At 54.4% G+C, this 13343-nt stretch overlaps 1 protein-coding gene and 1 pseudogene across 3 annotated transcripts in view; one reads left to right on the top strand and one right to left on the bottom strand.

Annotated features, from left to right (window-relative positions):
- The window catches only part of PMEPA1 (prostate transmembrane protein, androgen induced 1), a 51282-nt gene that overhangs the window by 32928 nt on the left and 5011 nt on the right, over window positions 1–13343 (bottom strand). The window contains exon 1 of one of the 3 annotated variants that reach the window (XM_066235519.1): window positions 7780–7889. The exons of 1 other annotated variant lie outside the window; for it this stretch is intronic. In XM_066235519.1, coding sequence (XP_066091616.1) covers window positions 7780–7783 — 4 coding nt within the window. In that variant the 5' untranslated portion in view covers window positions 7784–7889. Of the gene's footprint in view, window positions 1–5953; window positions 6212–7779; window positions 7890–13343 lie in introns of those variants that run through there. One more of the 3 variants, XM_066235520.1, reaches the window with a different exon arrangement.
- Window positions 429–589, top strand: LOC136309835 (small nucleolar RNA SNORA29; annotated as a pseudogene).

Here is a 13343-nt window from a genome sequence, read left to right as displayed (position 1 = left end):
TGGGGGACCCGGCTGTGCTGCGGGGACCATCTGGCAGAAGCGTGGAAACAGGCGCACGCGGGTCCGTGGCTTGGAATGCGTCCTCAGAACCAGAGGGGCAAAGGCTTCCAGGACACACGCCCCTTCCCCGGGGCCATCAGAACCTCTGGTTCCCCAGCAGACAGGACCTCAGACCCAGAGTTCTTGAATCCGTGTCTCCTACAACAAAAGTGTATAAATGCAGGGTCCGGGCCCACCCCAGGTCTCCAGCGAGCGCCCCGAGGGAAAGCCGAGAGGTCTCTGTCTCCCTGATGTTCCACACCTGAGTTTAGAACCACTGTGTCTGGTCGGTTCGGATGGAGCCGCAGCAGGGGACAAGGCTGACAGAGAAGGAATCAAGAGAGAAGGGGGGTCCTGCCCACCTCTCCCCCCCGTCTGTCTGTCTTTTTCATCCCTGCATATCTCCAGAACATCAAGCCCAACACAGAGTAGGTGCTTAATAAATGGTGAGTGGTGGCTATGCTTATGGGATAGATTAATGCTGCCATGATCTGAAGAGGGAGGGTTTTTCTGTGTCCTCCTCCTATATGAAATGGCTAAACAGAAAAAAAAAATTAAAAAAAAATTAAAAAAATTAAAAAAATAAATGGTGAGTGGAATCATGAATGAAGGAGTCAAATATGGAGGAAAACTGCCCATCAGTGATGTTCCCAACTGAGCACAAAGGAACACAAGCCACCCCGTCTTCTAGTCCCCCGTCGGTATGGGGCGAGGGGACCCACTCCCCCGGCTCATCTTGCTCCTCAGCACTTCCGCAGGGGCGCCTGCAGCAGGGGGCTGGGCTGGGGGCCTTGGGCAGGCGGGAGGGCGGGGGCTGGGCTGGGGGCCCTGGGCAGGCGGGAGGGCGGGGGCTGGGCTGGGGGCCCTAGGCAGGCGGGAGGGCGGGGGCTGGGCTGGGCCCCCCCCCTCCCCGGGGCAGGCGGGAGGGCAGGGGCTGGGCTGGGCCCCCCCCCAGGGCAGGCGGGAGGGCAGGGGCTGGGCTGGGGCCCCGGGCAGGCAGGAGGGCCGACGGGGTGCCCAGGGAATAGCAGGCTGAGGGGATGACAGAAGCTCCGGCGCCTAGAACTCCTCTCCTGGTTCCTTACGGGTGGAGTGGGGGGACCTCCTTCCCAAAAGAAATCATTGCTCTGCTGTGGAAAATCAGGCAGGTCCAAGTGGAGAGGGAGAGGAGCCCTGTCCACTGTCTCCTGGTCTGGGTTTGTCCAAGGCACGTGCACAGAGGGGTTCAGACCCATCCCTGGTGCCCAGAGCCTCAGTCTACCCACCCACCCCGTCTGGGGAATGGCGACTGGAGCCGTGGTGTGACTGCGCGGGCTGGGATCTGTAACCTCACCGAGACAGCTCTCCCCACGCAGAACTCCCGCTCAGGCCCCGAGGCCCCATGGGAGCCAGGGACCCCAGCCCACTCTCCCCTCCATCTCACCGGGAGGTCCCGGGGCTTCCATCGCTCTGTTGCCCTCGGTACTGACCACGTCTTTATAGCAGAACAAGTTGCCTTTCCTGAGCTTTCACACGGCACCTCTCATTCGATCCTCACTAAGATCCTATGAGGCAGCTGACTCTTCTGACCCCCATTTTACAGACAAGGAAACTAAGGCTCAGAGGGAGAAGCAGCCCCAAGGACTCTCCTAAGTTCTAGGAGGTCAAATCCAGGCTGTCTGGCTCCACACTGGCCCTACTGCCGTCCCCTTCTTGGGTCTGGGTTCTCAGTGCCCACTCCCTCCCCACACACCGGGCTGGTCTCCCCGACGACTTGCCAGGCTGGACTGGACTTCAGAGCAGATGTATCCAGGAAACCATGGGGGCGGGGCAGCAGCGAGGATGTCAGGCTGGAGGCCAGAAATCACAGACAGCCAGGAGAGAAGACGGAGCCCCGACCTCACAGTCCCTGGTGCCCAGTGTCTCCGAGCCTGGTCCTCCTCCCCAGACCCCGTCCCCTGCTTGGGCCGCTGCTCTTTCAGAGGGGCCTGGACCTCCGTTTGGCCTACAGTCTCAGGGGCGGGCACAGCCACTCTTGGTCCCAGAAGAAGTTCCCTGAGGGCCAAAGCTGCCAGATGAAGAAGAGGCAGAGCGGCTTCCCCTGCACTGGCCACCCACGGCTGTGGCACCCTGGCAGGGTGGCCTGCAGGAGCAGGGGTCCGTCTGGGGCCTGAAGCCCCTCTGTCCACCCCACCTCACCTCACCGGGACACTCTCAGGGCGAGCACCACCTTTCCCAGTAACTGACAGCTGACTGGTGAAATTGATCAGATCCATAAGGGGCCAGAACTGTCCCTTGGCCGAGTCCACAGCCCACACTCAGATAAATTCAGTGACCATGGCAGCCTGCTTCCTGGCTCTGCTACAAAGGTTCAAGTCCTGGCTCTGCTACGACAGCCACGAGACCCAGACAAGTGCCTTCTCAGCCTCAGTGTTCACATCTGTACAACGGGACGGATGGTCGCAAGCACCTCCAGGGGTGCGGGGAGGACTCCACACCACGGGGAATGTGCTGGGAAATGTTCCTCGGGACACGAGGGGGCTGCAGTGGGGCTGCCAAAGAGTTCCTGCCCTCAGGAGCATTTTCCTGGCTTTCATACCTCCTCAAAATCACTGTTGACTCAGTCCCGGCTGTGGGTGGAGGGCTCAGGGAACTGGTCAAACCAAAATCTAACCGGAACCAACAAGGCAGAATCTGGGCACAAAGAGACAACACAACGCCCAGACAGTCCCCAAAGCAGCGGAACTATGTCCACCCGCTCAGCCAGGATCCTCTACATTCCAGCCGGGCTGCAAGGCTTATGTGGCTGCAATAAAAATTCCCAGACAGGTAGTCAGGTAGGAGGCAGGCCCGGGACGAGCAGAGGGCAGGGGAGGGAGCGAGGGCCGTGGGCTCGCCTGCCTTGCAAGGAAGGCCAGCGGGTTCAGGGAGGGACCTCTCTTCCCTTTCCTCTCTGTTCCGCAGGACCAAACCCGGGCTCGGATCTGAGACCTGGGGCCATGCCCAGGCCCAGGCAGGTCTCTGAGCCAGGAAGGTGCCTGCCTCACTTGGGCCAGACTAGCCTCCCAGGCTGAGTCCCTCAAAGGAGCTTGCCATCTCTCAAGATGTTCAGTTCCAGTCTCACTGTGGGGTCTTTAAACAGCTCCTCCTACCCCGTCTCATGCAAACTGTTTAGAAAATAGTTGAAATAAACACAGCTCTGCCAAACCCCAAGCCAGACAGGTGGCCAGACTTCCCCCAGTGCCTCTGCTTCTGGAACATTACCCAGCAGTGACCCATGATGGTGGGGGTGACATCAGGAGTCCAAGCAGCCCCGCAAGGCCCACAGCCAGGACACACCTTTGCCCACTCTCTCCCCACTGTGTCTCCACTCCCCAGAAACAGAAGGGACATTAAGAGACCGGCTAATAGATCACAGATCTATTCTGTGAAATATCAAACCATGTCAGGCACTAAGGCAATTAAATAAAGGAGATTTTTTTTTTTTCCATTACAAAAAAGGAATGTAGAGATCTGGTGAAAACACAGAGTCCAGATGACACGCAGCTGTGACCGGACAAAATCACAGACACTCCGAGCCTCGGTACTCCCCTGCACACTGCGTGGGGACTGTGAGAATCCAGTGGGCATAGGGCTGGCTTCTCCGCCATCAGCCCCATCCCGACAATAAGCGTCTCCGAGCCGAGTAACTGGAGGAAGTACGGGAGAGTCTCCTGTAACTCGCCACCCATGGACTTCCCCCTTAGCTTGCAGAGGGCGACATGACCCCGTGACCTTGATCTCATTAGAATCGAGTTGACTCTGATGTTCAAACGCCTGGGGTGACCTTAGAAGGTCAAGAGTGAAGTGCCTCCGTTCTGCAGGAGGTGCCCTGAGTCTGGAATTGCTCCTTAAGGCCCCTGAGGACGCCTTCGATGTGCCTCCTAAACATCACTTCTCTGTCAGCTTTCCCAACTCGGCCTTTTCCGAACACCCATTAAAGGAATTATAATTCCTCAATATGTTCATTTTAAATTTTCAATAAATACTCCATTGACTCACTTTTACTACTGGGCTACGTCTTAAACAATAACATTCAGGAGATCAATGAGGTGCTTGTTCTGTTTTTTTCCCAGCGCACATTTAACCTACATCAACCTAAGTGCATCACTAGTAAATGTGAAAGGCCCATCCACACGCCATCCATAACTTTCTCACACGCTACCAGCTTGCTTTGGGCCTGTTGGTGTCTCCAAACCTACAAGGTAGGGTACACAGGTGACAGCTTAAATGGGTTCCAGACCCAGCTCAGTCAATTACTGTCCTTGTGCCCTTGGGCAAATGACTTCCATCCTCCAAGCCTCTGTTTGTCCACCCTGGGATAGTAGCTCCCACGGGGGCTGCATGTAACATGTAACATGCTGCCTGGCCCATGGCAGGCTTTCAGTAAATAAGAGCAATGAAACCACGTGTTGTCATATCAGAGCACAAAGAAGTGCTCACTAACATCCCCATTTTACGGATGTAGAAGTGAGCGCCGGGGACCACAAAGCTGGTAGCTGAAGGGGCCACGACTCTGGGCCACCATCCTGAATCTGAAGCCACTCTGTGGCTATCATTTCACTTTTCAGAGAATGCTGGAGTCGAGGGGACAGGGACCATGGCCTGTGAGCCTCACGTTCTCCGTTGAGGCATGGCCCAATGCCCAGGGCACTCAGCTCCATTCCGAGGTCCAAGCCAACTATCCGCCAGCAGGAAATCGGCCTCGAGCTCATCGCCTGTGAGTAACCACCTCCGCCAGACATGATTGATGACTCATACCTGTCTGGAGTCACCCACATCCTCATTCCCCGAAAAGGAATGCAGGCCAGGTGAGGCGACCGGGCGGCTGGCATGGGTGGCTGGCGGGACCGGGCCGAGTGGTGGCAGAGCTGTAGCCTGCCGAGTCTCCACGGGCTCTGCCACCACCCTGAGACCCACCCCCCAGCTGGGGCTGGACAAATGTCCGGGTCTTGAGTCCCTGCGGATGGGAACCACATTCAGGTTACAACATTTTTCCCCAAGGAGGCACCTGGAATCCCACTATGAGATAGTCCTTCCTGTGGGCCCAGCGTGGCCCTCTCACAGTCCCTTTGTCCTTGTGAAAACACAGAAATGAAAGGGAGGTGCTGCTGACACACAGCACAGGTGGGCCTGAGTCAGGAGGTCGCACGAGAGCAAACACACGGCGTGATTCCACGCATGCAGATTCTACCCCGGGAAGACGGGATCTGTGGTGATCGGCACAGGTGCAGACTGGGGAGGGGTGGGGACACATCTGGGTCTGGACAGTTGTCCCGCACACATGCTTACCACAACCCATCACAGTGTACATTTTCTGTGTCTGTGAACTATACCCCAATAAACTATCAGAGCAGAGGACACGCAGGTCCCAAGAGGACATTTAACAGCTTAAGAAAAGGGACAGCTGGTGAGGTCTGACGGGGTCTCTGCTGTGTCTTCCTTCTCTTCCCAAGAGCCCTAGGTTCAGTCACGCCCATTTTACAGAGAAGAAAATTGAGGAGAGAGGAGGGGGAGGAGGTGGCAAGGGAGATAGACAAGCACGGGCTTATCAGAGACCAGAGAACCTCATGTCCGAACGTCCCGCCTTCGACCGTGGGCCCACCAGCCCCGTTCCTGCCTCTGTGATCCCCGCTCTGCCCCCTGTGCCAAGAACCTTCTGTGAAGGAGCGGTGAGCTTCCGTGCGGCGAAGCAGAGAGCCTCCAGCTGAAGACGGGGCTCACGGTCATGTCCAGCCAGCCACAGGGAGAGAACAAGCCAGGATTCCAAGACCAGTCCTGTTCCTGTAGTACCACATTCCCACCCAGTTTGCCCCTGCCATCAACTGACCCCAGGCCACCCCTCTGTCAACCACACCACTCCGCACTGGCGATGGTCACTCAGCTGTTACAGTACCTGGTCCAGAGTGCAATAGAACGGGCCAGCCCTGTGCTGGGAGACAAAGATGATGACCATGCTCGGGGCCCCACCTGAGCGAGGCATGCACGTGTCAATGCCACGAGGCACACGGAGCCCCCGTCAGCGTGGGGTGTCCCTGCTGTGATGATATTGTTAGTAGTGCTCTTCTGATTATCACCAGAAGGACTCGGGCTGTACACGGGGCTTGGGTTTCTCTTTTCTCTCTCTAGACTTGGGCTTGTCCATCTGTGAGCACAGGGCTGGGGCTAGCACAGTGGGGCCGAGCTCTGCCAAGACCTGGAATCGCCCAGGCAGTTTTAAAGAAGCTGCCCTGCCCTGCCCCTAGGAACCGGCCTGGGTGCGGCATTAGTGTTCGGGTTCACGGTCAGCCAGGAGCGTGGAGAACCAGGTTTAGGAGGGAGCTAGAGAGGGCCCTCCGGTCCTAATGTTCTGTGGGCTCCCCCCTCCCCTCCCCTCCCCTCCCCTCCCCATCTCACAAGGCAACTCCCAGGGAGTGCAGACCCTGCCCAGCCCCCCACAGGTCACGGTGACCTCCTTCTCCCCTCAGCTGCAACCTGATGCTGGACAAATTCTCACTCTCTGTGGCCATAAGCCCCAGGACCACGGCCAGGGGACCCTTCCAAGAAAGGGAGTGTGTGGCAGAGGGAGCGAAATAGGACACAGGTCCAGCTGGAAAAGCCAGAGGGCAAAAGAGCAAAAGGCCTGAAGTCAATCACACCCTTACATGGGTGACAGGTGGTTCTGCAGCTCGGGGGATGGTGGACAAAGCACAGGCTTCGGAGCCCCGCAGCCCAAGTTCAAATCCCACTCCACCCCCAGCCGGGTGATCTCCGCAGCTTCACGCACGTGCCTCCGCCCTGCTGCCGCGTGTGCACATGGGGACTAATAAGGCAGGGTGTGCCGTGCTCAGCGAGCCTCTGAGACTGTCAGTAGACAGAGCTCGGATTCAAAAAGCCAGTCCCCGGCAAACACTAGGAAAACGGCATGTAGACAAAGGTGCTGGTGGCTGGCTGCTTGTGCCTCCCTGCCTCTCCCTTTTCTGTTCTTCCCAAACTACACTCACCTGAGTCTCTTCTGGGGAAAGAGTCCAGGGCTCATTCTCACTAGAGTGTAAAGGAATGCTACAATGTGCTTAGGTAGAGCTCAAGACATCCAGGGAAAGAGGTTACCAGGTAAAATAGAGGCTCCCATGGCATTGGAGTCTGTGACCCTGATTTTAAAGAAAGACAAATGAAGTACTGTTGGGGAGCTGAGTACAGTCGGTGGGATTCCAGACCTCACCGTGAGCAATCCTGGAGGTCTGAGAAGGACCCAGGCCTGACAGTTGAAGGAGGGGGGGGGCTGGGTCACTCCAAAGTGGTGGCACATCCTTAGAACTCACAGAAGGAACCATCCCTGACTAGTCAGGCAGCCACCATGTGACACGAGGAGTGGCAGACAGGGAGTCCTGATGGCTGCACGCAGGAGTCACTTCTCTCCCAGGAGTTCTGAAGCCCCCATGCCTTCCTCCCCAGCCAGTTCCCTGCACAGACAAGGCCCAGTTTTCCTCGTGAGGATCCATCGCCGACATTGGTGATTTCATCCCTGGAGCCCGCCCTGAACCCTGCCGGGAGTGGAACCCTCTGAGGGAACAGGTGTCCAGCAAGAGTGGGTGCAGGAATGGATTAGTGATGTCTGTCTTGAGCAGGAAGGAACGTACTGGACTGAATACCATGCAGTCAACCTTCAAAGTCACAAAGCAACTCAATAAATACTGTCTGGGTGCTCCCCTGACTAACGGGTTACAGGAGCTGAGGACTCACACATCCGGGAGCTGGACCTTCATTCAGCGATGCCGAGGGCAGGACACCGCAGAGCACCGTCTACAGATGGAGGACCAACCAGAGGAGACTGCAAGGAGAAGTGGCCAGAGGAAGAAACATCCCTCCACGAAACACAAGCGACTTTTGATTATGCATTTGTGGGTAGGGCTTAGATTTATATGGGATTGGAGGTTGGACTCATAATTATACCTCTGGGCCATGTAGCAAGCAATGCTAATTACCCTTTAGATGGGAGGATCTGACAATTTTATTTAGAGCCCAAAGTAACTAATAAAATTAGGTAAAACCAGGAGCTCCACCTGTACGTTCACACACTTTACAGCTAATGCATAGACTTGACAATGGCATTCGTCTGACAACAGTCCCTGTTAGAGAAATGAAAGGACTTGGGGAGTGGCCCCTGACTCCGAAGAAGAGATATTTAAACTGTTCCAAGGTGGACCCAGTTGGTAGACTTTCTAAAAAGGCAACATTTCCTGCACCTGAGGCTTCTGGCTGAAAAACTCTGCCCCAGGTTTAATGAGGCATCCCTACATATCAGCCTGCTCAGATTGGGATCCATAAACATGGGCAAGATATAGCGGAGATAGTAGTGTGTTTAGCTGTGGTCTATCGTAACGATCTGCAGCAGCAAATGGAATGGTGTTTAAAGGGCTAGTTGGTGTTATTTAATCGGTTATATTCACTAATGTAATTGACACCCTCTCCATCATCTCAATACACCCACCTCTTTCTCCCATACCATAAATAGATTAGAAAAAAAACAGTTCCCTCGGATGGTCATGACCCCATGGTGTGCGAAGCCTGGCCACGGATGAATCACGCCTGGCTCACCACGACTGCATCCTGAAATGACTGAGTGATGGCCGGGTGGCACAGACACCAATAAATGAATCATGCCTTCTGCAAGCCCAAACCTTTGACTCTTACAGACACCAATTACAAAGTAGAAAGAAAAGAACAAAGAAATTACTCAGGGTGTTTGCGCAAAGTTGATTCATAGGTTTACAGAATTATTACGGGCTACGTTGTCTTTAGGAAGGCAGTTAGAGCTGTGACCAGCTACCTACCGCACAAGAGCCTGACAACTTGGGGATCTACAAACTGGGGGTAACAGGGGGGGGGGAGAGGGCTAGCCACCAAATTCCTGCAGGGCTCCCAGGGCCCAAATGGGTGCCCCGCCTTCCTCTGGAGGGTCAAGGCCGTGATGAAGTCCTTATAGCACATAGCCACATGAACAATGTAAAAGGAGTAAGCACGCACATACAGTTATGCATAGTTTTAGTGCAAGTCTTGGCATTAACTTTTATTTTTTTATTCTTCCAAGGTAGGGGTCAAAATAGGACATAGAGATTCTCCCTTCTGTGATGAGGGTGTTGAAACACATCGTCTGCAAGAACCAAATTCTCACGCCTCCTCTCAACTGACATCAACTGGAGTTACATCATCAGAGATCAAAGCCATTTTGCCTGCTTTAACTTTGGCTGATGAAGAAGGCGCGTTTGCTGCGGCCACATGCAAATTCTGAGCCTCTCTCATGGAAGTGCAGCTGCTGGGATTAATCACCCCACATGACTGGGGTTGAACCTTGCTGGCCAGGCATCTGAACCTTATGGGACAGTATTAGCAAAGCCTGACAGTGTCCCTGCCCGGGGATGTCCAACCCTACTGAGCGAACCGATCAGCTGACACCTGGCTTATGCTCTCAGGCGGCGGTCCCGCTTACCACTAACGGCCGGGACCGTCTCAGGTGAAGTGGGCAGGTGAGGGGCACAGCAGTCTCAGGGAGTCTACCCTGGGGGAGCAGTGGGTGTCCAGGTAGCCGGCACCGCTGGGCTTGACAAACCTCTTTTTGTGAAAGGGCAGTTGGCTTGGCCCAAACTTTTCTGAAGAACTGACTCAGCTCCTCACTTCATCTTGCTTCTGAGAATGAAGCCTGGCAACCCCGGTTTCACCCACCTCTGGGAGCCCAGCAAGGCCAGGGAGGTAAGGTACAGGCTCCGTTCCGTCACATCGGCAGGGACTCCAGTCGAGGGACCCCAGAGAAGCCTCCACTCCTTGGAGAGTGGAACGTACACATTTAAAAATATTCCACGCATTGGATAATAAAATATAGATTTGTAGTTATATATACACAGAGATATGTGGTCTTAGATATACAAGCACATATTTCTATATTCTTAATCACTGATATCTCAACTAATTCATGAACAGGTTTTTATCCCCACCTCTACAGCCAGGAATGGAAACATCAGCTCCTGGATACCTTTAGGACCAACAGAGGCTCTCCCAGCCTTGAAGCCCGTGTGACCCACACAGCAGGAATCGATGACTCCCCATCAGAGATGACAAAGGGTGACAGCTGCAGCAGACAGACCCTGGCACATGCGAGCTGTTTGCAGAACATCACTGCAAGCTCCCAGCAGCCGTGGGGGAAACTGAGGAACACCATAAATCCACTCTGTTACCAACTGTGTCATTTTATTGAACATCTGCTCTGGGACAAGATCATGCCAAAGTCCTACCAATCCGAATCAGGATCCTAATATTGCCCCCTCTCCATCACCACCAAAGTCCACATTAGGGACAATGGATGTGGGACAATTTCTCCAAACTTCGAGGGCAAGGTGGTGTCTCGAACCTTCATAACTGTTCAGAGACTCAGGCTGTATCTGTTCAGCCTGGGGAAGCCCAGCGCCGAGCCCCGGAGCCCCAAGAGGCATTTCTAGGATTGGCTCATCCAGTCCAGAAGCCAACATTATCCAGCATTCAGATCCCAGAGCCACTGAGGATTTTATGCTTGTTATCAAATAATTAAAACTCTCTTTCCTGCCAGTACAGCCATTTCCCAAACCCACTGATACAATAACAAATGGCTGTACTTAAAACACACCTGAAGGGGAAGAACGCCAGAGCCTCCACTTCCCCAGTCAGTGTTCTGACATCCCAGCAGACTTACTGCAGGCTCGGCCAAGTGACCCAGCCCTTCTCCCTCTCACCCCCACCCCAATGGAAACAAACACACATCATCAGAATCTGCTGGAACACCAGAGAGCCGATCACCAGCTGATACCTCTGAAGGCGAGTCACAGTAGCTGCCTAATTCCTTTCAACATGTGGCATCTCAGCGTCACATCAAAGCAAATAACAGCTCCACCCATGGGTGCCAACGGATAGCAGAGTAACTGAAAAAACGCTCCAAGGCTGGGGCAAGCGAGTGCAGCAAGGAATCACCCAAGAAATTATCCTTCTGGGCTGAGGACGGGCCCCGGCGATGCATTTTTGTCACTCTGATGCTCTTAGCAACACTAAAACGATCCTGAGAAACCTGGACCTCTCCCCGGACGATGGGGCTGAGGCGAGGAGGGGCCCTGCCTGATTTCTGCACGGGCCCCGTAGTATGGCTCTGCCGCATCCAGAGGCTACGGTAGACAGCTTCCTGCCCAGAACAGTGGACATGTCCCTGAAGCATTCAAAATAATACTTTGTGCCTGAGGCGCTTTGAACGGCTCACACAGCTGTCCTGACAACCTGTGAAGCGGGACCATTTTGCTGATGGGCAAGTGGAGGCTCGGGAGGGATTCTATGCTTGCCCAAAAAGGACGGTTGTCAAAGTCTACATCGTGACTACCTCCCCTCCTGTCCGCATTCTTCTTCAAGCCTGCCTGCCCACCCTGTTTACTTCCTTCACTCCTCATAGACATATGAGGTACCTATCAGGTTGGGGGGAATCGAATGTGAACCCCTTGGTGTTTGGTGACCAGATGGAACCGGTATGGCACACTAATGACACAATATTAAATGCTGTGTGACAGTTACAGGATGACCAGTGTGGGAGCCTGGGGAAGGGGCTCTCAGCTCCTCCCTAAAGTGAGCTTGTGTTTTCTGCCTTCTCACTAGAACGGCAGCTCTCAGAGTGCAGGGTTTTGTCTGTGACGTCCCCTGATGTTCCGGAACGCCTGGAATAGTCAGTATAGTGCCAGATTGGGAAAAACATAACTTTGAACTCTGAGATTTGTTAGTGTTCCTCCTTGAACACAGGTCCAACATGGATATGAGGTCTTAGGACAAAATCTTGAATACCACTGCAATGTCAAGTCCGGCAAAGGGTACACTGGGGTTTACGGAGTCACTGTGGCATCCTGGGGAAGAAATCATGGGAGCAGGGAGCTTAGGTGTGAATCCCAACAGAACATCATCAGTTCCTTGCAGTGTGACCCGGAGCAAGTGTCTTACCGTCTCTGATCCCATTTTTGCATCTGCAACTTGGTGTTAGCAATAGCTCTCTCACAGAGTTGTTTTGAAGATTGAGAAAAATGCATCACCAGTACCTGGCACATAATAAGCTCTCTGTATCCAACTAGGAAAGGGAGTGGAAGCAAAAATCCATCAGTCACCCTGGAAACAGAAGAGAGAAGCCATTCTGTGGCTCTTGGAAAGCCTGGGGATGCCCCAAACAGCTCCAAACCCACTCCAAGGCGCCAAGGCCCCCGCTCCTGTTGGCAAGCCATTCCAGGACTTTCTCCAGCGTGGCGACAGACACTTCTTGCCAGAGCCTGACAAGGCCCTGATGAGACCCTGTGGTGTGGGGTTTAGCTCTGTAATGTCACCCAAAGGGAAAGAGAGGTTGACTGTCAGAGCTCAGCGTTGTCACGACTTCACGAAGGGGTGTGGCCCACCTCCGGGAGGAGGAAGGGCAGCAGTGAAGACAAGTGCCCGAGGTCTGAAATACGCACAACACCCCAGCACAAGGGGCTGTTGTTGTCCACTTTACAGATGGGCCAGGTGACAGCAAAAGGTGACGCAGCCAGTGGGTTCTGGAACTGAGCTGGGCCTCGATCCCTCTGGCTCAGGTCACATTTTTAACCGACTACAGTGCACAGGCCAGATGGGGTCTGTGGGCAAGTTTTGTGGGGCTCCTGTCGTGAGAATAAAAGGGAATTGCCAGTACTTAAATTCCGGTTTTACTTCAAAATATGCCTGTCTATCTCCCTGGAACCAAAAGACCTGGCCACACAGGGCCCATGTGGCAACGGTGAGTCAAGCGGCAGTGGCACCTCGGGGCAGACCCAGTTTTCTGCAGCCCGTGCCAGAGAAAATGGCCTGCTGCCCCGAGTTATGCTCCCCAGCTCGGGAGGTCCTGGGTGCAGCATGGCGCCCCCCTCACTGCTCCACAGGCACACAAAGAGGCGTGGGCGCACCATCACACGTGTGTGCACATGCACATATGCATGTACACACAGCCATGTGTGCACACATCACCTTTTAAAAAGCACAAAATAGGCCCTCGGCTTTGATCTCTTTCCCTCGGCCCGTGGCCCATGCAAGAGGCCGGGGCCGGCACAGCCTCCCAAGTTCAATGCATAAGAGTTACTTCTCTTTGGGCAAGATCCCAGGTGCCAAGCAGCCTGGAAACTTTACCATACCTGAAACCAAAAAACCGCCCAGACTCTCTGGTTGGGCCCCTACCACCAGGACACTGCTCTCAAACCTTTTCGGTGAACAATTGACTAGACCATAAACACTCTGGGTAAGGGCAGGTA

This window comes from Saccopteryx bilineata, chromosome 6 (assembly GCF_036850765.1).
Source record: "Saccopteryx bilineata isolate mSacBil1 chromosome 6, mSacBil1_pri_phased_curated, whole genome shotgun sequence".
Taxonomy (NCBI): Eukaryota; Metazoa; Chordata; class Mammalia; order Chiroptera; family Emballonuridae; genus Saccopteryx; species Saccopteryx bilineata.
Note: the sequence above shows the minus strand (reverse complement) of the source record. Positions and strands in the feature narration are given on the sequence as shown.